The sequence below is a fragment of the Pituophis catenifer genome, unplaced genomic scaffold (genome assembly GCF_029215685.1).
Source record: "Pituophis catenifer annectens isolate HBS135680 unplaced genomic scaffold, rPitCat1.0.hap2 SCAF_6, whole genome shotgun sequence".
In the NCBI taxonomy this organism is placed as follows: domain Eukaryota; kingdom Metazoa; phylum Chordata; class Lepidosauria; order Squamata; family Colubridae; genus Pituophis; species Pituophis catenifer.
This window is the reverse complement of record NW_027256886.1, coordinates 74736428-74760972: the sequence shown is the minus strand read 5'-3', so window position 1 is coordinate 74760972 and position 24545 is coordinate 74736428. Positions and strand designations below refer to the sequence as shown.

At 39.5% G+C, this 24545-nt stretch overlaps 1 protein-coding gene across 1 annotated transcript in view; it reads right to left on the bottom strand.

The window, feature by feature from the left end:
* Positions 1-309: 309 nt before the first annotated feature.
* Positions 310-24545, bottom strand: part of PALD1 (phosphatase domain containing paladin 1) — a 128676-nt gene continuing 104440 nt past the window's right edge. Inside the window, exons 19-20 of the mRNA XM_070946305.1 lie at positions 24089-24244; positions 310-802 (exon numbers count right to left, since the gene is read on the bottom strand). Coding sequence (XP_070802406.1) covers positions 653-802; positions 24089-24244 — 306 coding nt within the window. The 3' untranslated portion in view covers positions 310-652. The remainder of the gene's footprint in view (positions 803-24088; positions 24245-24545) is intronic.

The window sequence follows — 24545 nt, the reverse complement described above, 5'->3', positions numbered from 1 at the left end:
TCTTATAGTCCGGTGTGTCTTATAGTCCAAAAAATATGGTAACCATTTGCTGTATTCAGATAAGCACCATGTTTGTGTGTATGTGTGTTTGTGTGTTTGTGTGTGTGTGTGTGTGTAATTCCAGACATCCTAGAAATTTCAGTATTCTCTTAGGCATGCAGTGAAAGGTCCACATTGGGCAGCGTAGGCAACCTTCTCCCATCCTTGGCCCAGTACAACTGTCCAACAATGGTGATTACCAATTAAAGTATCATAAATGTCCATCGGCATCATCATAACAAAACAATGCAAGTCAAATGCAAGAAATACTTAAGCCACACGGAAGTGCCCATTAAACGTTTCCTACTTCTGCATATACATAATATACAAGTTATCTTGGGCATCCAGTCCTCAGAAAAAGTCTTTTGTGGCACCCTGGGGACCAAGAGAAGGTATAGAATATCTGCTTTATTAAAATTTATTTTATTCTACCGGGGGGGGGGGGGGACCCTAAAAATGTCTTCAAGGCCATTTAACTTCTTTTTCTTGGGCACACAATCCTTCTTAAAGGCAGGTATTTCATAAGCTTCAGAAAAAAACACAGAAAGGTGGTGATGTAGAAGAACATCTGGAGAAGTGCTGCAGTCCTCCAGGTCCTGAATAACGTTGGGTCCTAAATGAACTCTCCTCGGAAGGGCAGGATACTACGGCTTTGCTCCTGCCAGCGATAGCGAAGCTGGCAGAGCGCCTGGCTGTCCAGAGTTTCAAATTCAGAAAAGGCCAGCTGGTTCAGGATCTCATAGACGCCCGCCTTTGCTGCCACCTGGAAGGCAGAAAAACGAATCAGGGATCAGGAGGGAAGGGGGAACACACAGCGAGAACCATGATCTTAAGATGATTTTAAAAAATATATATATATATATATATATAGTTTTTTTAAACTACAGATAGTCCTCGACTTACAACCTTTCATTTGGTGACTGTTCAAAATGACCGTTTTTCACACTTATGGCCATTGCAGCATCCCCAGAATCACGTGATCAAAATTCAGATGCTTTGGCAACTGGCAGATGTTTATGACAGTTGCAGTGTCCCGGGGTCATTAGCGACCATCTGACTCTAACAACTGCAATGATTCACTGTGGCAAGAAAAGTCACAAAATGAGGGCTCAGCTCACTTAATAACTTTCTTGTTGCTTAGCTTAGCAATAGGAATGTTGGGTTCAATTGTGGGCGTAAGTCGAGGACTGCCTATATAACAGCATGCACAAAAGAGGAAACTCATTTTCTAAAGTACTTTAAGATATATTTGCAATAATCCAATCTATGCATTTTCCAGCCAGACATTCACACACTTTGATTCACAGAGACCGAGTTCTTGGACAGCTTGAGCTAGTGGAGGGATCCCCAACCTTTTTGACCTCAGGGACCACTAAATTCATAATTTTAAATCCCGTGGACCTCTAATAGGATCTGTCTAATGACTGGCTGGGTTGGCGTAGCTAGGTGGTCATGTGACTGGGTAGGCGTGGCCAACTTGATGTCACTCACATTGAGGGGTGCCTCGCCAACCTCTACTCGCCTCTCCCCTCCCACCCACTCCTCCCCTTCCCGCCCGGTCTCCTTAGTGCCCCAATAGGAAGCAATTGTTGGAGCTAAGCAGCCACCACGAGAAAGAGTTGGCAAAACAGTTCAGTTCAAATTGGATCTGACTGAGAAGGAGGCTCAGTAGAAGCACCTCACTGAGGACTACGAGCAAAGGCTTTCCAAGCAGAGGGAAGACCTGCGGGAGTGCAAGGCCAGGTACCGGCGCCTGGAGGCTCAGTGGGCTGAGATGGTCAGCCAGTTCCAGGCCATGATACAGTCCCACTGGAACAAGGCTCTCCGGCTCTTTGCCACCAGCGGCACTTCCCTCCAGCCTTCGCCCAAAGCCCCGCACCAGAAGCCTGAAGCAGACCCCAAGTTGGGATTTCTGTCCCACTCGACCCATACATGAAGATTCTGAAGGGGGAGACTCTCTGCAGAAACACAAGCGTTTATTGCACGTATCCAGCCCAGGGGCCCTAGTGTGAGGACCCCTGATTTAGTGCAATATAAAAAATGCAAATAATTTTTCTGCGGACCACCAAAATTTTCTCATGGGCCACCAGTGGTCCACAGACCACCAGTTGGTGACCGCTGAGCTAGTGGGTGCAATTTGACAATGTTGCGTGTGTTGGGAGAGCAGGGACAGAAGCTTATCCCTGTAGTAACTCCCTGCCTGGCCCAAAGGACTATTTCCCCATCCAACAAATCAGTGAGACGAAAAGAGAAGGTCGCTTGTCCAGGCAGGGCTCCACACGCAATGCCCCTTTTTTGAACTCATAGAAGTCCTTCCTCAAGAAAAGCTCAACGAATGATGCTTACAGTGAAGGATCCAGGCCAAGGAAGCCTGTCATGAATGCCAAGTCACATATTTGCCTCCACAAAACAAACTGCAAAGGATCCCTTTGAGTGGAAGGCATAAGAGAAGATCTTCTCAACAAGCAGAATCAACGGGGAAGCCGTGGGCCTCTCTTTTCCTCCATAATCTCTGTAAACTGGGGGCTTGTATCAACCCAGTAGGATTAAAAGGCTTGCAAAAGGACCTAAAATTTAATTTAGTTCGATGTTTTAAAAACAATTAATGAAATTAAATGTATATTTGCAGTTATCCAGTTATTTGTCTCTCTGTATAGGCATCCTTCAGTCCAGCTTTAAGAAGATTGATGGTGTGGCAAAACAAATGGAAAAAATGTAATAGCAATGGTTTATAAAAGTATATTTCCCGCCCAGCCCACATCAAGTAAGTACAAAAGTAATCCAAAAACAATTTGGGAGACTCTTTCATCTAAATATGCTGGAAGAAGACAAATAGGAATATGTTTACATTTTTCTCTTACCAAATAATTCAAAATACAGTCCTTATTATGTCCCCTGTAACCGTTATTGACAGGCCCCTCTCCACCAAATATTTGAAGCTACTTTGCAAAGCATGTCTCTGACAAGACAGCATCCCCCCAAAAAATTTATGTCATTAAGGAAAAAAGATCTGCAGACCTAAAAAAAAAAAAGTCTATTTAAACTACTTTAGTTGCCTAGATGTGTATATATCTATGCATCTTTGAGTGGATTCCAATCATGAATGCACAATTTGTTGATCAGAATTTGGCTTGGCTTGGCTGACATCATGATTATTGAAAAGATGTCTATCACTGCTGCCACCTGACTCTCAGGAGCCTACAGGAGCCTAATGATATACAACAATGTCAAATGTTCAAATATCTATGGTAGACAGACATAATTTCTCTATATAAAAATGGCTGTGTGTGTGTATGTTCCAGCATAACTCTGGAACGCCTTGAGCAATTTCAACCAAACTTAGTACATAGATGACTTACTCTCTGGAAAGAAATACTGTGGGGGTAAGGCATCCCTAATACCCCTCAGGGTGTGTGTTCTGTTAAGATACAGCCTGTTGTGCCTTAAAATGTCTTCTACTGTACTGCCTTAAAATGACTTCTACTGTGCAGCACAGTAGAGTTGCCATGGTAATGGCTTCACAGTACTCCACAAGGGGGCTCCCTCTGGTAAGGGGGAAAATCCAATATTAGAAATTATGTTTGGTCTGGACATTTTCAACAAGACTTTGATTATTCTTGACGACAAATATCAAACAGCTTAGTGCATATATTGTGGGCAAGAAGCCACTTCTAAATCAAGATCAGAAAAAAGCAAATGATCATGGATCAGCTAGCAAAACAACAAGGTGGCATCATTTTACTTGACGCTTCTGGGGGCACAGGGAAAACATTTTTAACTAATTTAATTCTCGTCAAAATCAGGGCTCAGGTCTGAAGTAGCTCTTCCTGTCTAATACAGAATTGGGATAAATAAATACCCGGGCAATGCCGGGTTATCAGCTAGCAAATATAAAAATCCAAACTACCAACCCCATTGGAGCAATATAAACATTTTTATTGCATGTTCTCAACTAACTAAAAGTCCCTCAGAAGATCTCGTGTCTTAAACTTGTTTCCAGAAGACCAAGGAACATAGAATCTTCCTGTCCGAAACCGTAATACATGTATGTTCAAACCACACAGTATTACAATATGACAGGATGCTTTTAATCATCCCTCTATAGAAAGTGGTAAGGACATGGGAAGGAAGATATGTTCTTCTCGTAGGATGCAGAAAATGCAGGCACTGTGGTACCCACTTCACCAGTGTCTCACTGTTGAGCGATCAAGCTAGTCTACTCAACAACTGCACGGAATCCAGAAATTGGATACCACTAACCGCCTCCACAGTTGAAATTTTTTTTTTTAATTTGATTTATATGCCGCCCTTCTCCGGAGACTCAGGGCGGCTTACAATGCGCTAAGCAATAGCCTTCATTCTTTTGTATATTTATACAAAGTCAGCTTATTGCCCCCACAAACCGGGTCCTCATTTTACCTACCTTAGAAAGGATGGAAGGCTGAGTCAACCTTGAGCCTTGGCGAGATTCGAACCTGCAGTAATTGCAGGCATCTGGTCTTAATAACCAGCTTAATAACAGGGTACCTTAGACCACTGTACTACCAAGGCTCTTTTATGATTATGATTATGATGTCTTTTGTTTTTCCTACATTTAAAACCAGGCTATTTTTATTACACCCAGTTTATCAAACCCTCCTACCTTCTCTCAGTAATCGCCTTCATTATCATCCTGAATAAGGCCCATCACTGTTGTATCATCTGCATACTTCACAATATAGCTGGGAGCAAACTTTGCACTATAGTCGTGGATCAGCAGGGTGAACAATAGCAGACTCAGGACACAGCCCTGAAGACAACTTGCACTCAGAAACATGGTGCTAGAAATATTAGTCCTAACTCATACATACTGGGGCCTATCACTGAGAAAATCAAGAACTCAACTGCACTCACTTTAAGTGCTCACTTTATCAATAAACTGTTACCCTGTTTTCCCCAAAATAAGACATCCCCTGATAATAAGCCCAATCGGGCTTTTGAGCGCATGTGCTAAAATAAGCCCCACCTGAAAATAAGTCCTCCCTGAACATATTTAAACACAGAGCTGGAAATCAGGTAAGACAGCAAGAGAAGCCCCATCTTGCTCTACGCGGCCCAAAATAATAATACCTCCCCCGAAATAAGGCCAAGCACTTATTTCAGGGTTCAAAAAAATATAAGACAGGGTCTTATTTTCGGGAAAACACAGTATGTCTAATAAGGTGCTCATCACTGAATTTCTTGCAATTCCATTTCCCTATAACCTCATTGTTACAATTCTTAACCAGAGGCCTATATATGGATTATATTCCACGGAAACTTAGATCATCATAATTGGTTATTGTGAAGTGCCACAAGAGTCTTGTTGTTTTCCTTTTTATGGAATGAACCATTCTTTTTTCTTGTTAAACTGACTTAAATTTATTCTCCGTTTACGTAACAGTTCTCATAACTTGCCCTAATGCCAAGAGCCTCTCGGCTGCATAGATTAAACAAAAGGAAAACAACATCATCATCATAAATAGCTAAATGCAAATAACTATCAAGGACAAAATATAATCATTAAGGAATGCAGGGAACAAGGGGCCCACAGTAAAAAGTTGGGGGCCACTGATTGAGTAGAAAAGTGCATGATGCATTTCATGTTATATTCCCAGGACTCCAGAAATGTATGGGGAGGTAAAATGGTATCTTCCACGTACTTTGGAGTACAAGTCCCGATATTCTTGGGCCACTTACAATGCTGTCTTCAACTAACTGGAATTGATGTTTAAAATATCTGAAGAGCACCCTCTTACCTCTTCTTAGTTAGATAGACCACCAGATCTTCATTTCCATACCCTCAAATAGATGTATTCATAGTTCTTATGGATGGATCTTACCAGCAGTCCGTACCTATCTGTTAGATGTGGCAAATTAAACATTGGGCATTATCTAACAAAATGAAATTCAATGGTGAAAAAAGTAAGAAGAACAAAGTAAGAAAAACAAAATGCACAGATGCACTATATGTGGTACCTTGCTCAATAGTAGTAACTGTGAGAGGGATCTTGGAGTCCTAGTGGACAACCATTTAAATATGAGCCAGCTGTGTGCAGCAGCTGCCAAAAAGGCCAACACAGTTCTAGGCTGCATAAACAGAGGGATAGAAGCAAGATCACGTGAAGTATTAATACCACTTTGTAATGCCTTGCTAAGGCCACACTTGGAATTCTGCATCCAGTTTTGGTCGCCACGATGTAAAAAATATGTGGAGACTCTAGAAAGAGTGCAGAGAAGAGCAACAAAGATGATTAGGGGGCTGCAGGCTAAAACATATAAAGAACGGTTACAGGAACTGGGTATGTCTAGTTTGATGAAAAGAAGGACTAGGGGTGACATGATAGCAGTGTTCCAATATCTCAAGGGATGCCACAAAGAAGAGGGAGTCAAACTATTCTCCAAAGCACTCGAGGGTAGGACAAGAAGCAATGGGTGGAAATTCTCACCCAAGGAGAGAAGCAACTTAAAACTAAGGAGAAATTTCCTGACAGTTAGAACAATTAATCAGTGGAACAACTTGCCTCCAGAAGTTGTAAATACTCCAACACTGGAAGTTTTTAAGAAGATATTGGATAACCATTTGTCTGAAGTGGTGTAGGGTTTCCTGCCTAAGCAGGGGGTTGTACTAGAAGACCTCCAACTGTTATTCTCTTCTCTTCTCTTCTCTTCTCTTCTCTTCTCTTCTCTTCTCTTCTCTTCTCTTCTCTTCTCTTCTCTCCTATGCTATGCTATGCTATGCTATGCTATGCTATGCTATGCTATGCTATGCTATGCTATCCTAAATACTTAATGAACCAGGAGATTGGAGGCGTGACTCCCAATATGGATTGCAACATGGCTTCCAGAAATTTTTCACAATAGGGGGAAAAAAATGTTTCCATAGCAGTCGACAAAACAGTTGTGCCCTTTACATAATCTGTTCTATGGCACAATACGCTCTCCACCCCCAACCCACCCCCAGAGTAGGATAAATGTGTGCAGAGAACCTTCTAACTCTCCCTGCTCAACCCCTTTCGTGCAGTACGTTTCTGACCTGAATGCATTTCAGTCCCATCTCTCTTCCACCCACTGGGTTAATGTCATTTTCCAGCAACTCTCTTTAATCAAGAATAGCCAGACTGTGATTGTAACCACAGCTGGCAGATTCCTCTTTCATCTCTCACCAAGGAGATCAAACATGCCAAGATGAATTTGCAAAGCTAACTGAGACCGAGAGGAGATGAAGCTTTCCCATCGTGCATAAGAGGCAGGGACTCTTTACAGCTTACACAAGCAAGAAAAGTCGAGAGGCTAATCTCAAGGGAACAGATAAAATGTGTTTAAGCAACCCATTTGCTGCCCACTCACCTTCTCCCATTCCAAGTCATTATTTGCTTGGTACTTCTGCTGGGCAACTCCACTGTAAAGTTAATCACCAGAGCCACATTTCGAGGGCTGTTAAGCCTATTAAGAGTCATTTAAGCCACTGGAGCATCCAATGGATCTTATTAAAGGATGAAGGTGTTTCTGAGGGTGGGGACTCTTTGTGGACTCTTACTTGAATGCCTGAAATCCAACAGAAGTTGATAATGCTAATTTTTATTTTGCAAATTCCATTTTAAATCAAACCGATTCCACCCTTGGCTGGTCCTTTACCAATCCCCCTTTAGCTGTTGTTATGTTTTGACTGGAAAGGAATAAACAGAGAGCTTGGTGGAAGAACAGATGCTCTGCAGCTGGGATGACTGGACATCTTCAATGAAAATGATCTCAGATAGAGAGAGAGATAGAACATAAAATAATGGGGTTGGAAGAGACCTTGGGAAGTCTTCTAGTCCAACTCCCTGCTCAAGCAGGAGACCCCATATCAGTGATGGCGAACCTTTTTGCCGTCACGTGCCAAAAGTGGGGGGAGCACAGTGGGGGGGTCGTGCGCACGTGCCCACACACATAATTCAATGCGCCCCCTGCCCCCGCATGCGTGCACGACCCCCCCACACTCCCACCCCTTTGGCACGTGATGGCCCGGTAGGCCTGTTTTTCGCCCTCCCCAGGCTCCAGAGGCTTTCTTGGAGCCTGAGGTGGGTGAAGACGGCCTTCCCCATCTGCCCAGAGGCCCTCCGGAGGCCGGAAACAGCCCATTTGCTGACTTCCAGTGCGCCTGGAGGGCCCGAAAATCAGCTGGCACACGCTGGAGCTGAACTAGGGCAATGCTCATGTGCCCACTGATATGGCTCCACGGACCACCTGTGGCACAGGTTCACCATCACGACCCTATATTGTTCCGGATAAATGGCTGTCCAGTCTCTTCCTGAAAACCTCCAGTGATGGAATGGCTTTGGTGAGCTTCAGTCCATTAGAAAATACAGAGCTAGAAGGAGGAGATAAAACTCATATACTACCTAACATTCATTGGAACAAGTCTCACAGCTATAGCCTTTGTTAGTTTCTCCACATTGGCTCTTTATCCTTCTGAAGTAGGTAGGAATCCAAATGGTATCCCTTAAAATCTCCAAACTTGGCAACTTTAAGTCTTGTGGACTTCAACTCCCAGGATTTCTCAGCCAGCCATGGTTGCCGAGTGCCCAAATTTTGATCACATGACTATGGGGATGCTGCAACGGTCATAAGTATGAAAACCAGTCATACGTAATTTTTTTCAGTGCCATCGTAATTTCAAATAGTCACTTGTAAGTCAAGGACTACCTTTATTTGAAATTGTGGGTGCATTTCAGTAGACACCGCCCTAAAATGACTGTAATGGGTGTATATTAAGAGCTGTGGTGGTGCAGGTTAGCTCTGCACACAGTCAGGAGTTCGATCCTGACTGGCTCAAGGTTGACTCAGCCTTCCAAGGTTGGTAAAATAAGAAGTCAGATTTTTAGGGGCAAGAGGCTGACTCTGTAAACCGCTTAGAGAGGGCTGCGAAGCACTATGAAGCGGTATATAAGTCTAACTGCTATTGCTAAGTGCTATGTGGAGAGGTGCACAGGGTTCCTATGAAAGTGAAATAAGAGTGGATAAACCACAGATGTTGCTTTCAGTTCTTCAGTAATGTAAAACTATGACAATAGTTCTACATTACTGTTCTACAATGAAGAATCAACTATTTAACATGACCTCAATTCACAAACTATTTCATAAAAATATTTAACAAAGATCTTGTGTAACTTGTGAACAGAACTTCCAGTCCATGTACATGAGTGTGTACAAATGCAGCGATAATCTCCACATTATATGCATTTTCTTCATGAAATATTGGTGCATAGTTGCCCCACGTAGAATAACAATGCTTGTAACAGAAAACATCATCCTGCCCTCTTACATCTCTGGTGGATTAAACTTTGTAAACACATGTTTCTCCCAACGATCGTATCTCTCAAGACCTAAAATGGACACCTAACATCAAAAACGTCATCAAAAAAGCACAACAAAGAATGTTCTTTCTGCGCCAACTCCGAAAGATCAAAGTGCCCAAGGAGCGGCTGATACAGTTCTACAGAGGAATTATTGAGTCTGTCATCTCCATCTCTATAACTGTCTGGTTTGGCTCTACAACCCAACAAGACAGGCACAGATTTCAGAGGATAATTAGAACTGCAGAAAAAACTATTACTACCAACCTGCCTTCCATTGAGGACCTGTATACTGCATGAGTCAAAAAGAGGGCTGGGAAAATATTTATAGACTCCTCGCATCCTGGAGATAAACTGTTTCAACTCCTACCCTCAAAACGACGCTATAGAGCACTGCACACCAGAACAACTAGACACAAGGAAGCTTTTCCCCGAATGCCATCACTCTGCTAAACAAATTATTCCGTCAACACTGTCAAACTAGTTACTAAGTCTGCACTATTAATCTTCTCATTGTTCCTATCACCCATCTCCCCCCACTTATGACTGTAAACTTGTTGCTGGTATCCTTACGATTGATATTGTTTCCTAGCATGATTTGATTGCTTACTTGTACCCTATGACTATCATTAAGTGTTGTACCTTATGATTCTTGACGAATGTATCTTTTCTTTTTGTGTACACTGAGAGCATATGCACCAAAGGCAAATTCCTGTGTGTCCAATCACACTTGGCCAATAAAGAATTCTATTCTATTCTATTCTAGTTGTCTCCGCAATTCCCTGCACAAAAAAACTTTCAAATTAGGAGCAAAAAGAGAAAAAGCAGGAGACAAGGACCACCCCTGTTGCTTCCACACAAGTTTTCCAAGTTGAAGGATGGGGCTGACAACAGTGCTCATGGATAAAAGAGAGAAGAAAGCCAAAGATGCAATGAAACAAAGACATCAAAAGATCTTTTGTGCAAAATAACGCAGCAAAGAAAGATACTTTAGATGCTTATTAAGGGCTTGGGGGGGGGGAGGAGAGATTCTAAAACTCACTGTCAAAACCAGCAATGGTTTTCTTAATATGAGCTCATCTCAAGACTGCAGAGCGCAAAGCTTCCTTGGGGGCCACACTATGTTTTTCTTGTGTACCAAGGACTGTGTTCTAAAAATAGGACCAGTACTTATTCTGGGATGCAGATGAGTCCTTCCTCCCCCCTCTCCCTACATCTATAGGGATCTGGAAAAAAGTGATGTTTTTATTTCCCAGAGAGTACACTTATTGCATGCCTGCTCTAGGGACTGTAATCTAATTTAACTTTGAAGAGTTGAATCACTTCCTTTCCTATTTGTTCAAAAGCTACAGTATGACCAACTCATCTCAAGACTAGGAGGGTGTGCCTTCAGCAGAAGGATAACAACAGAGAGAGAAAAATTTAACTGTCTTAAATAGTCACATTTAGCGATGCGCCTCCTTCAAAATAGAAAAGTCTACCTGCAATAACAATTATCTAAATAGATAGGAAAAATAAAAGTTTCTAAAAATATATATTTTTTTAATTTTACATTTTTTTTTATTAATCATTCAAAATTAAAAACATCAGACATAGATGTGACATCACTGGTTCTAAATATCTTCCAACACTTTAAACTAATACAAATTATGTTAAAGTTATTATTAAAATATAATTCTTTTAACCTTATACGTTATTTATACATACTAACAATCTATATCATATTTCTACACAATTATACATACTTGTCTATTAATCTATACCTGTACCTATTTATGCAATTTACATACATATTTATCCATCATAATGTATATATTTCTCATCCAACACTACACCCTTGTCTCGGCTATCCTCCTTTTATCTAGCCATTCGTAAAAAATTTTCCAGATTATATACTACTGTGTTTCACATTTATCCTTGAACTCCAAGGTAAGTCTGTCCATTTCTGTGCAGTTAAGAATTTTTAGTAATATTTCCTCTACAGTTGGGGTATCTTTCTTTTTCCACTTTTGAGCAAAGGCTATCCGTGCCGCTGCGAGTATATGCAATAATAATTTATATCTTTCTTATATTTACCCTCTGTCATTCCCAAAAGGAAAAATTCCGGCTTGGCTTCTATATTTATTAATAAAATTTCTTCAAGCCAACTCTTTATTAAATTCCAATATTTTTTTGCCTTTGGGCATTCCCACCACATATGGTAGAAATCCCCTGAAGGCGTCTTATACTTCCAACAAGCTGAAGAATTTCCCTTATTGATGCGTGCTAATCTTGTGGGGAGGAAGAATGGGAAGCTGGAATGGGAAATAAAGAGGAATGCAAATATCAGATAAGATACACCATGTACAGTGGTCAGTTGTAACTCCGGTAAAAACAGCCAGAGTCACACAGTCCTTCTGTGTGGAGGAATCTCAGGAGAAATCTCATGACCTATTATTTTCCTTCTCCCTCTCCCTCTACTCCAAATTTCCTCAACATGATCTCTGGATTCTGTTGTTAGCTCAAGACTGTATAAAAATTGTACCTGGGCACAATAGCAGTAGTGGGATTCAACCGGTGTAACAACCAGTTCGCTGAGCGTGCTGCGCAGTCCATTAGAAAAGACCATTACAAGCAGTGCTAAAAGCACTAAAAATAGCTGAGGCATGGCAATCTACTCTGCCAATCAGCTGGGCTTCAAACGAACGAAATAAAGGTAGGTATAGCGCAGGGGCGGGAGGGCAGGCCCAGCTGACGGTAGGAGCGAACCGGTTCACTCTCAGCTGATCATCGGAACAACTGGTTCACCCGAATCGGACCGAATAGGCTGAATCCCACCCCTGCACAATAGGAAGCATTCAGATTTGAAAAGGATGGCTCAAAGAATAACAAAGTTGGAAGGGACTTTGGAGGTCTTCTAGTCCAACCCCCTGCTCAAGCAGGAGACCCTATACTATTTCAGACAAATGTCTCTCCAACTTTTAAAAATCTCCAGTGATGGAACACCCAGAGCTACTGGAGGCAAGTCTGGTTAATTGTTCTCACTGTCAGGAAATTTCTCCTTAGTTCTAGGTTGCTTCTCTCCCTGATAAATTTCCATCTGTTGTTTCCTGTCCTGTCTTCAGGTAGTTTGGAGAATGGATTGACACCCCTCTTCTTTGTGGCAGCCCCTCAAATATTGAAACTTTCTAAGATGTGGATTGTATTCTCTACTTTAGGAGATATCCATATGAATCATTACCTTTCTTGCTGGAAAGAAGGAAAAACTGATCTCATGTAAGTTCTTTTCTTCCCACACTCTGATAGGACGATATTGACCACAATATAGGAAAAGTGACAAAGATAATTTGCTGCATGAAATGAAATGCAGAGGCCTCGGTTTGCAGTGATTCACTGCAGAAATAAGGTTTTTAGCCCTGGATTAAATTATAGATGGGTCTAAAAAACTATCCAAAAAATCCATCTGGTAAATCACATATGGATTATATTATTATATATGAAGTGAATTTGAGGAGGTTTTGCTCCAGTTCTGATTTTTGAGCATGTACACCAATTCAGTGATTGAAAAAAATTCTTACAAATGGAACCTGTCAAGAATGTCCCTTATACTCTAGCTGCTTATTGTTTATTGGATGCTGAAGTCATTGCCTGCTTCATTGGATAAATAGAAAACATTGCAAGTATATAGTGGCTAAACATAAACTGCTATTACTTACAAATTAAATTGCTATATCTCATTGATAATTATGTGTTTTCTATACAAAAATATAGTGACATTAAAGGTGTTATTTTGATACTTTATCACGTTGTTCGCCTATCTGGAATAAGTCCCATATGTCTCCCATGCAATTCTACTGTTTCTGTGGAAATTAACTAGGGTTTTAAGTGTGGTTTGAATTCTTTAAAAGACAGAAAGAATTATTCCAAGAAAACATTCCTCATTTGTAGTTCTAAATATGTCAAAGTGTTTATCTCCAGTGAAAATCGATGGACGCAAACGGTTTAAAATTTCCAATGTGTTTGGGTAAATGCAGCAAAAAGGAATATTACTTCAAGATGTGCATATTTAATTATGGCCTTTTATGTTAATATCTGTAGCTCAATTCAGGCAGGTTAATAAAGATAGTAAGGATTTTTAAAATACAAACAACTATAGATTTTACTTATCTGAAGTTACAATGATCAATAATCATGAGAGTTTCAATATTCCTGCTTTTTAGTGGAAATGTATTTTGATTTCCATTGTTTAAACAAAAACGTTCGAGTCCACTAGCGGTTTTAGTTTTAATATGCTATTTTAGTTTCATTTTAGTTTCAGTATCTTATTGGAATGAATTTGGGTGGTGATGGTGAACAAATTGCCATTATGGGCTAAAGTGGAAATTATTGTATTTATCCATTTAAATCTTGGCAGTTGTAAAGCACACATTTTTTAGAATTAATTTAGCAGTTTCAACTTTGTCAGTAGTAAGGTGTGTTTGAGTCCTGTTAGGTGATCGGTATTCAGTTTGATACAAAATATCCCGTATACCTAACTCTTTAGGATAACTTCAAACTAAAAAACAGTGCTAAAACTTTGTATTGTAAAGAATGTGCCTAAATGCCATTAATTAAACTAGACAGATCTGTTATTGTTGAATAATACTTTTAAGTCTTTTCAACAACTGCAAACAGAATTTTCTCGCCATCAACTCCAAAACTGGGATGTATCCACTTAAAACATTTTTTGAGAGCCCAATAACTGACCTTTAGCAGCTTCTAAAATACCTGATATGTTATTAATATTGAGGAATTCGATTTCAGAATCCAAAAATATTTTTTCTTCTGTCAAAAGCTAAAAGAACACCTATAACAAATATAAAGGAATCTTGGAATCAAGAATTGGAAACTCCAGTTATTTTTACCCAGTGAATCACATTTTGAAGAATACTAAGTTTATGTTTTATAATTTAAAGTTGAAATTAATCCATCAAAAGGTTGTTTTTTATATTTACTGAATACCATCCAGAATGTTTCATAAAGGATGGAGTAATGATTATTTATGTTAGTGTTGCAAGAAATCTGAGGATACTTAATCTCATGTTATTCCTTATAGCCCTTTGAAAGAAATATTACACAATAAATTGACAGGATTATTGAGAAATCTCTGGTTTTAAAATATATGCACATATTCAGAACAAAGATAGATTTTCTGTGCTCTAACAATAGCAAATAGAATAATCCTTAGGAGATGAAAAAATAATATAATTCTTAATACAAAAGTATTTGTTTCCGTATGTGCAAATTAGCAATTTTTGAGAAAATTATATATACATACTTTGATACAGAGGATTTTAAAAATCAATATTCAGTTGAAGCCAGAACTTTGGCAAGATCTCTATGTGTACACAGATGGAAAGATTCAACATCAACTACTATGAAGAAATGGTTGGTGAAGTTAACAGATTCTGCTGAAATGGATAAATTTATCAATTTAATAAATTATGAAAAAGACCATGTCTACATTTATTAAGTAACTGGAAGTTTTTAATGGACTTTTTGCATGCAACTTTTAAAAATGATTTATGTTTTTGATAATTAGATTGCATAGGTTATTGAAAGAAGTATAATATGATATAACTTTAGAGAGAGGCTAAATACGTTTGTACTTACATTAGTGGCCAAAATTGTGGAAACCTTTGGGGAAAAGTGTATTTTCTAAAAATAGCTAATAACAGCACTTTTTTTGGAGTAGTACCATAAAATTATATATCAGTGGAAAGATAATTTAATCAAGAATGTAATGCAATAACTTTTATGAAGGATTTGCTATTAGAACAGCAGTTACAGTGTAAAGAAGAAAAGTGAAATATGTAGAAAAAATGAGATATACAAAAATTATGACCATAGAAAAAACAAGATATGTAAAAATTATCACGTCAGTTAATACTTAGTTGGGTAACCTTTAGCATGAATTACGGCCTTACAACGTCTTCCCATGGAGTGAACCAAGTCTTTTAGTTTTGCAGCTGTTATAATGTGAAACCAAGATTGAATGATGGCTTCTATTAACTGGGTTTTATTGCTTAGTCGCTTCTGACTAACAAGTTTCTTTAGTCGGTTCCATAGATTTTCAATTGCGTTAAGGAAGGTCTGGGCTATTCCCAGACCATTCCAGCAGTGGAAAATGATTATCTTGAAACTCCAAAAAAAAGTGGTGTTATTAGCCATTCAACCTCAAAAATATACTTTCCCCAAAAGGTTTCCACAGTTTTGGCCACTATTGTACAATGCTGTGAAGAATATCGGAAGCCATGTTATTATTTTTTTCTTTCTTTTCTATTTTTCTTCAACTTTTTTTCTTTTCTGGCACTTTTGGCTTTCTCTTTGCTTTCTTTTTATTTTTCCTCTTTGCTATATAGTAGCTTCAGTTAGTTTTTATCTTCTTGTTTAAAAGTTTTAATAAAAATTCCACCCAAGAAAAAGAGAGAGAGAGAAAATAAAATATTCTGCCAATTAGAAAATGTCACATTTCTTTCTCTCTTTGGGGAAAAAAAAACCTTGGAGAACAGACTTGGAGGGTTATTTATCTACTCATTTGTAAAAAGTTCCCTTGTTTTTGTCTATACAAAATATTTTTATTTTATGCATGAATGTTGGAAAATAGATTAATAGAAACTATTTGGTGACCAAAAAAGGTTAAAAATCTATTCCATGCACAATTAGGAACTTATTATGTGATTTCTTTGAAATAATTCCAGAGACTGGTATAAAATGGCTGTATATTCAACTAAAATATTGTTTATTGTTTGGCATGACTGAATTACTATTTGTCTGGGGATGTGCCTTAGATAAATCCTATAGCTATGCTCTTTTTAAATAAATAATTAAAGGCTATCACTAAGGTAGAGCTTTGAAATCGGAGATGAGCACCGCACCCTAGAGTCGGGAACAACTAGCACATTTGTGCGAGAGGAATCTTTACCTTTTTTAAAAGGTAGATCTTAGCAACTAGTTAGCTTTTACTATAATAATGGGTAAAGGTTTCCCTCACACATATGTGATAGTCGTTCCCGACTCTAGGGGGCGGTGCTCATCTCCATTTCAAAGTCGAGAGCCAGTGCTGTCCGAAGACGTCTCTGTGGTCATGTGGCCGGCATGACTAAACGCCAAAGGTGCACGGAACGCTGTTACCTTCCTACCAAAGGTGGTCCCTATTTTTTCTACTTGCATTTTTTACGTGCTTTCGAACTGCTAGGTTGGCAGAAGCTGGGACAAATAATGGGAGCTCACCCCGTTACACAGCACAAGGGATTCGAACTGCTGAACTGTCAACCTTTCTATCGACAAGCTCAGCGTCTTAGCCACTGAGCCACCGTGTCCCTTTAACTATAATAATAAAAGAATGGAAAATCATCTTAACAATATTACATGCCTTTCTTATATTCTTTAGAAGAAATTAATCCAAGAAAAGAATGTTTTCATGATTGAAGGAGTCTCCAGATGATTTTAAAGGGCTGGTCAAGTTTATTATGCAACAAATGCAAAATGGATGAGAAGATACTTCAATGTGGTATTGACTTATTTTACTAATACTGTTTTGGTTTGACATCTGATTGCTAAAGTAGTTTTACAAAGATCATTATGGTCTAAATTTACTAAAACATTGGAACTTACTATTACACAGATTTATTAAGCAAACATTTTTGTTCAACCTTGAAAAAACTACTTAGATTCAAGATACATATTTACCCTAGGAAGAGGCTCTTTCTGACTTAATAGAATGCATGTTACTTTGTCATCCAGGTTATTTTTAATTTGTCGTTTCTGTTTGTACTTTTTGTTGGACACAAAAGGAAAAGAATAGAATAGCAATACCAACGGAAATTAGCTTTGAAACAAAAGCTTAGCAAGTTTGGGTCAGGTATTTTGCATTTTCTAAGCCATACGGTGAAACAATAGGAAAGTAGACACTGAAACACCAACAAGTTCATTTGCGGACAAACCACAATTCTTTCTTTCCAGGACAAAATTAGATTTTAGATGTGACAGCCAGGGATGTCTTAAAAGGATTGACAGGAGGGAAAGCATATGAAAGCAATTTTGGGGGATTCTGGAGAAAACAGGGATGGGCCGTTGTGTGGGAGGCATAGACACCAGAACATAGGACCAATGGAGGATAAATGGAGAACGTAATCAGAAGAAGCCCCGAATGGAAATGTCTGGTGGGAAGAACATGATAGAGGTATAAGGGACTAGAAATAAATGGCTTCCTTCCAGCACAAAGTGTTTCTATTTTAGCAAGTAAACAGTAGCTCTAAAACATAACTAAAGTAAATGTCATGAGGCCTCTCAGCTTTCTGTCTGAATGACTCATTCTGAGGCAACTATTCTCTGAACTATCACAATGTTGGTTAGAGCTTGGATGCTTCTGCTTATTTCACAGTATATAACTTTCAAGTTTCCTTTCTCTTAACCTTTACACTGCGCCATGTGCTGTTTCCTTGCGAGAAGATGGGCTTCTCTCGCTGGGCAGCTATCCTGATATTCTTGAATAAATATATTACCTTGATTAGGAAAAGTTAACTGCTTTCTATGGAATCTCACAATTAAGCCACCTAGCTCTGCACTGTCTACATTGATGGGAAATGGCTCTCTACAATTTCAGCTGTTTTCTGGAGAAGTACTGGTAAAAGGTAAGGTAAAGGTTCCCCTCGCACGACAAAGGCACACAGAATGATATTACCTTCCCATCAAAGGAGGTCCCTATTTTTTTACTTGCATTTTTTACGTGCTTTCGAACTGCTAAGTTGGCAGGAGCTGGGACAAGTAACGGGAGCTCACCCCGTTACGCGGCACTAGGGATTCAAACCACTGAACTGCCGACCTTTCGATTGACAAGCTCAGCATCTTAGCCACTGAGCCACCGTGTCCGAAGTACTGGATTAAACCTAAAAACTCTGGCATGCAAAGAATGTTCTCCATCACTAGAAAACATTCGCTCAAAATCAAGGCAGCCGAACCTGGGGTAGCTAAAAGTCTGAGGTTGAAACAACAGAGAAACAACCAGTTTCTTTGCCTTCCACACCTAAGACCAGGCAAAGAGAGTGGTGGCTAAGTCTAAAAATTAACACAACAGCCTATCTGTAGAAGATCAAATGTGAGAAAGAATGAAAAGGAATAGAAATTCATGGTAATCCATAGGAATAAGGTATGACTTAAATGCACAGAAACCCACAGAAACCTATTTATTTATTTATTTTATTTTATTTTATTGAATTTCTATACTGCTCTTTTCCCGAAGGACTCAGGACGATGTACAGCCAAAAATAAAACCATGACAATATACAAATTAAAAGCAATTTAAAACAATTAAATAAATTGGCCAAAAAATTCTAATAAAACAATCCATTAAAATAGTAAAATGTTATTATTATTTAGGCCAGCCCTGCTTGTTGGAATAATAATGTTTTTAGGGCGCAACGAAAGATACGAAGGTCGTGAATCCTATGAATCTCCGGGGGCAGCTCATTCCAGAGGGTAGGGGCCCCCACAGAGAATGCTCTCCCCCTGGTGGTCGTCAGCCGACATTGCCTAGCCAACGGCACCCCGAGGAGCCCCTCTCTGTGGGAGCGTACAGGTCGATGGGAGGCTATCGGTGGCAGAAGGCGGTCTCGTAAATAACCAGGTCCCAAACCATGGAGCGCTTTAGAGGTAGCAACCAACCTTTATTTTTTATTAAAATAAGAAACACAGAAAGAGAAAATATATGCACACAAACAAGAAAACAGAAGATAGATAGATAAGAATCTATAGGAGTTATAGGAAAGTCCTGGAAATAGGGGATAGCTTTAGTTTTCTTTCTTTCTAGAGGTTTTGGTACACTAAAGGGAGTAAAACATCACTTATCTGTGGTCTGTACTAGTTCCCCCAAAGAACTGTTGTACACATGTTTTTTGTTGTCCTGTGATGGACACGACTGATCTCTGTCCCAAGAAACAACATTCTAAATGAAGGGATATATTTCATCATCATTTATCAAGTAACAACTTGGCATTCTTTAGTCCTAGGTGTGTCAGGAATACAACTCCCAAAATTTCCATGCTGGGATTTACATTACCTTAGCACACTTGTTAAATCATTTTTCTATGGAGTTTGGCCAAGTGGAACAGTGAACTGTTCAAAATGCTCCTTTCCAATTGGCAAGGTGATATGGAGAACGAAAAACTAATGGGCTAAAGCACACTATATAGTAAGATGGCTACATAATGATTTATAGTTATCACAAAGAAAAACAAAGCATATTCCTTAATTCCATTCTGGATCTGGTGAACATGAGACTGTCATGTTTAGATGGAGGTTTCCTAGATCCAAAAAATAAGATTTATGAGGAGATCTAAGATCAGATGTCCTCCTTACATGCTTTCTTTAGAATTAGGGGTTGCAGCTAAAACCTGGGACTGCATTATTGCAAGAAGTCAGCTGAATCCTTTCAGCTGGGTACATCGGTAAAGGAATTTAGCCATTTCCCCAAAGAGAACAAGGGCTGCAGGCATATCAAGTAGTCAGGAATAAGGAAACTGTAACCCACCAATTGTCCTCATCACTCTCATTAAAATGGCCGTGCTTCAAACATAGTTCCCCCCTTGCCAGTCCACTGCTGCTAAACTTCTGGCTTGTGGACAGTTCCTGCTCCTCTGAAGCCACTTAGCTTAGCCTTTGCTCTTTGCCACAGAGGCTTACTCAATAAAGATATTCTGAGAAATAATGAACATCATCGACAGTTTACAAGAACAGCTGTTGTTCATGGGAATGAATCTACAAGGAATGCAAGGATAATGCATTCTGCCATAACAATAATGACCGGGGACAGAAAACAGGGTCTTTCTTTAGGCCTGTGAAGGATCTCTTTGAAAGCTATAACCAGCTATGAGCAATGATTCGGATTAAGAGAGCAGGCATGTAAATTTAGAAACAAAAAAATCAAGACTATAAAATGCTGTTCCTATAAAGGTTTGTCACCCCACTGTTTCACACTGTACAGATATGTATATGTAAAGAAAGATTGGTCCTCCAAAAGTCTTTATACTTGCCCATTTTTAATATAATCCTCCAATGGTCAATAGTAATTATTCAGCAAAGCTATCTCACTGATGGAAAACTACATTGCTGCATGGCAGGATCATGGCGCATATATACAACACTAGCTGATAACCCGGTGTTGCCCGGGTATTTATTTATCTCAATCCTGTATTAGACAGGAAGAGCAACTTCACCCTGAGCCCTGATTTTGGTGAGAATTAAATTAGTTAAAAATGTTTTCCCTGTGCCCCCAGAAGCGTCAAGTAAAATGGTACCACCTAGTTGTTTTGCTACCTGATCCATGATCATTTAGTATGCTTTTTTCTGATCTTGATTTAGAAATGGCTTCTTGTCTGCGATATATGCACTAAGATGTTCGACATTGTAGTTCTTTTCTCGTATGTAATCTGCGTGAAGTACGTCGTGTCGGTCTTGTAGTGGTGCAGGCAGGCCGAGTTGCAGTAATGTTTCATTGATCATTGCCATACATTTGTCCTCAAGAATAATCAAAGCCTTGTTGAAAATGTCCGGACCAAACATAATTTCTAATGTTGGATTTTCCCCCTTACCAGAGGGAGCCCCCTTGTGGAGTACTGTGAAGCCGTTACCATGGCAACTCCTCTGTGCTGCACAGTAGAAGCCATTTTAAGGCAGTACAGTAGAAGCCATTTTAAAGCACAACAGGCTGTATCATAACAGAACACACACTCTGAGAGGTCTTAGGGGTGTCCCCCCCCCCCAAGTATTTGTTTTCAGAGAGTAAATCATCTGTGTACCAAGTTTGGTTGAAATTGCTCGAGGCATTCCCGAGTTATGCTGGAACATACACACACACACAACCATTTTTATATAGATAGATTATATTCGAGCACCAAGAGCCACATTTTAAATGTCAGTTAAAGCACAAGAAGAGCAAACAAAGAAACAACAACACCTGGCAAAGCAGGAAAGTTGAAGAAAAAGACAGAGAGGCTAATTCTGGCGATGCAAGACCAAGCCTTAAAAACAAATGCATATAAAACTAAAATCGAGAAGACAACAAGTTCTGTCTCTGCAAAGAAACTGAAGAAACAGTAGACCATCTAACCAGCTCTTGCAAAAATATGGCATTACAAACAAAGGCATGGCAATAGCAAGAATAACAACAGCACATTGGAATATCTGCAAGAAAGACTACTTGTCTGCAAGCAAGAACTGATGGAACCACAACACAGATGACGTCATAAAAAATGAAGAAGCTAAAGTGTTCTGGGACTTTAGATTTCAAAAAAAGAAGTATCTGCTGCACAACACCCCAGACTTAGCAAGTGCCAATAAGAAAGACAAAAAAAAGTTTGGATAGTGGACATCGCAATACCTGGAGACAGAGGGAAAGAGAAAGAACTGGACAAAAATCACAAAGTAAAAAGGAACTGTAAATAGAAGTAGAATGGCAAAAGGAAACAAAGATAGTACCAATAGTATAATAGTCTCTTTGGGTGCAATCCAAAACCATATGGAGCATCCCTTGAGAAAAAAAATTACCATTAATCAGTTGTAAAAGTCAGCTTTACTTGGAACAATTTACTGTACATCCTGCAAAAATACCTTTAATTTATTAAACAACAAAATCTGCCTATCCCAGGTCCTTGGGAAGGACTTGATGAGTGGACTAAAATGCCAAATCCAGCAAGACATATTTATAAGCATGGAAAGTCTACTATAACCCAGAAGCTGTTAAGTTCCTGCGAGATGTCCAAGACATGCTTGGACAGTCCCATTAAATCCTGCCAATCTAGAGGGACTGATCCACCTAATGCATGCGTTAACCACTCTCTGTCAACCTGCTTTCCTTCCCTCTCTATACTGTCTTCCCAGTCCCAATAATCATGGCATACCCATGACTTTCCTCTAACAAGGAACAAACCCCAGGAGCTGATGGTTCTTTCTCCTTCCACATGTTTATGGACACTCAACTGCCTTGAACATTATGAGACATGAGTACAAAGTAATAAACCAAAGAAACTAAAGGGAGGAGGAATTAGCTTACAGCAATGCACATCACACTGCTCTCCATGTCTTTCCGTCCTTGCAAATCTTCCTTACTTCTATCATATTGATACTTTGATTCATATGGTACTTGCCTTGTGGCTTTTAAACTTCTCAGCTCATCAATTCCATCCAATCAGTTTATTCATTTCATTCATTCATTTCATTTATTAGATTTGTATACCGCCCTACTCCCGAAGGACTCAGGGCGGTGAACAGGCACAGAATAAAACACATAAATACAAAAGTTAAAAAACATAATTAAAACCAAATTAAATAATTTCGCCCGAGACAATTAAAATTCCCAATAATTTAAAAACAAATTAAAATTTAAGTTTAAAAAATTTAAAAGAAGGGGAGAAAATTAGGCCAGGCCAGCCTGCTGGAATAGGAGGGTCTTAAGAGCACAGCGGAATGTGCGCAGATCCGGGATCCTCCGTATCTCCGGGGGGAGCTCATTCCAGATAGTAGTATTCAGTCTTTCCTTTCCTCCTGAAACATTTACTCTTCATACCATAATTCCATCCTCATTCATGCTCTCTATATCCATGATGGTGAACCTATGGCATGCATGCCAGAGGTGGCACGCAGAGCCCTCTCTGATGGCACGCAATCCGTCGCCCCAGTTCAGGTCTATTGCGCATGCGCGCACCTCCCACCGTCCACCTGGTCTTTGGGTCTCTGCAGCGCATGTGCAGGGGCGCGGGGTGCATGTGGGGGGCCACGCACACATGCATGAGAGCAGGGCGCATGTGGGCGGGGGCACGCATGCATGCACATGGGGCGGGGCACATGCACAGGGGCTACACGCACATTGCATTTTGGGGGTTTGGGTGCGCGCGCACGCGCTTTGGGCACTCGGTCCAGAAAAGGTTAGCCATCACTGCTCTATATGATTAAACTATTTTAACACACTTCTTTTGTACCCGTTACCCACTTTTGTATTCCAGCCATATTAATTCATACCTCCCTTCGTTCTTGACCCAATCTCTTCCTATTTTACGACACACACTTCTTCCCAATGCATACAACTTAACAAAAATATTAACGAAATATATTAATGGCATTTTTAAAAAATTCTCTTGACAAACATTCTTTCTCATAACAGACCACATGTCACCAACTATTCTATCAGCAGCTGGTGCATCTTCCCAACTTTCCTATCTTTAATTAACATAATACCGAGGGATGAAAATTAATTCACTTGCTTTCATTTTTATATATATATTTATGCTTATATTTCAAGTTCACACCACTTTCCCTATTAAACCTTGGTCTTTGATACATCGATTTTTTCAGATCCAGATTATCACTGCATCCTATTATTTATTTATCTAAGAATTTATGAAGAATATTATTATACTGCTTCAAAATATGTGCAAACAAGGCATTTCAACAAGTTCTGAAAAATTGCATTCGGAAACTATAATAGGTGTTTGGACTACCTAAAGCTGTGAGAAGAGGAAATAGACCATGAATCCTGTTGAGAGCAAATTCATCTTCAGATATAGATATTTCCTGTCTGCCTTAACTCCCCCATTCACTAAGGTTAGCACTGCACATCAAAATCAAAAATCTACAAAATGTTATCCAACTGCTATCAGTTGACATTGAAGACTACTGACCTCATGCATCCAGATACTGAAAGGTTTCTCCCAGGAGTCCTTTTTCACCAAGTGAAGATACGCGTTGAACAGAATGAGATAAATATAGCGTTCCAAGAATTGCAGGCTCCTTAGCTGTAAGGTCTGTATCTCTGCTTCCTCCTTTGCAGTTTTCCCCTGAAATCAGTAATTTTAAAAGGCTTTAATGGTGGGAATCAGATGCCCTTCAACTCTTAGATGGGCAGGTTGATTTGCATCTTAACAAAGAGTATGAAGAAAAAACATCAAAACACTACTATTACAGCTCAGACATAATTCTGGGGATTATTTCTTGATCAAAAGCTATAGAACAGTTGGGATGAGCTCTCAAAGTGGTTCCTTAGCCATCTACTCAACTATGGTTGATGTCAAAAGCAAAGTTTGGTTAGACCTGATTAGCGTATGGATGGGAGAGTACCAGGATGAATTTTTTAAAAAA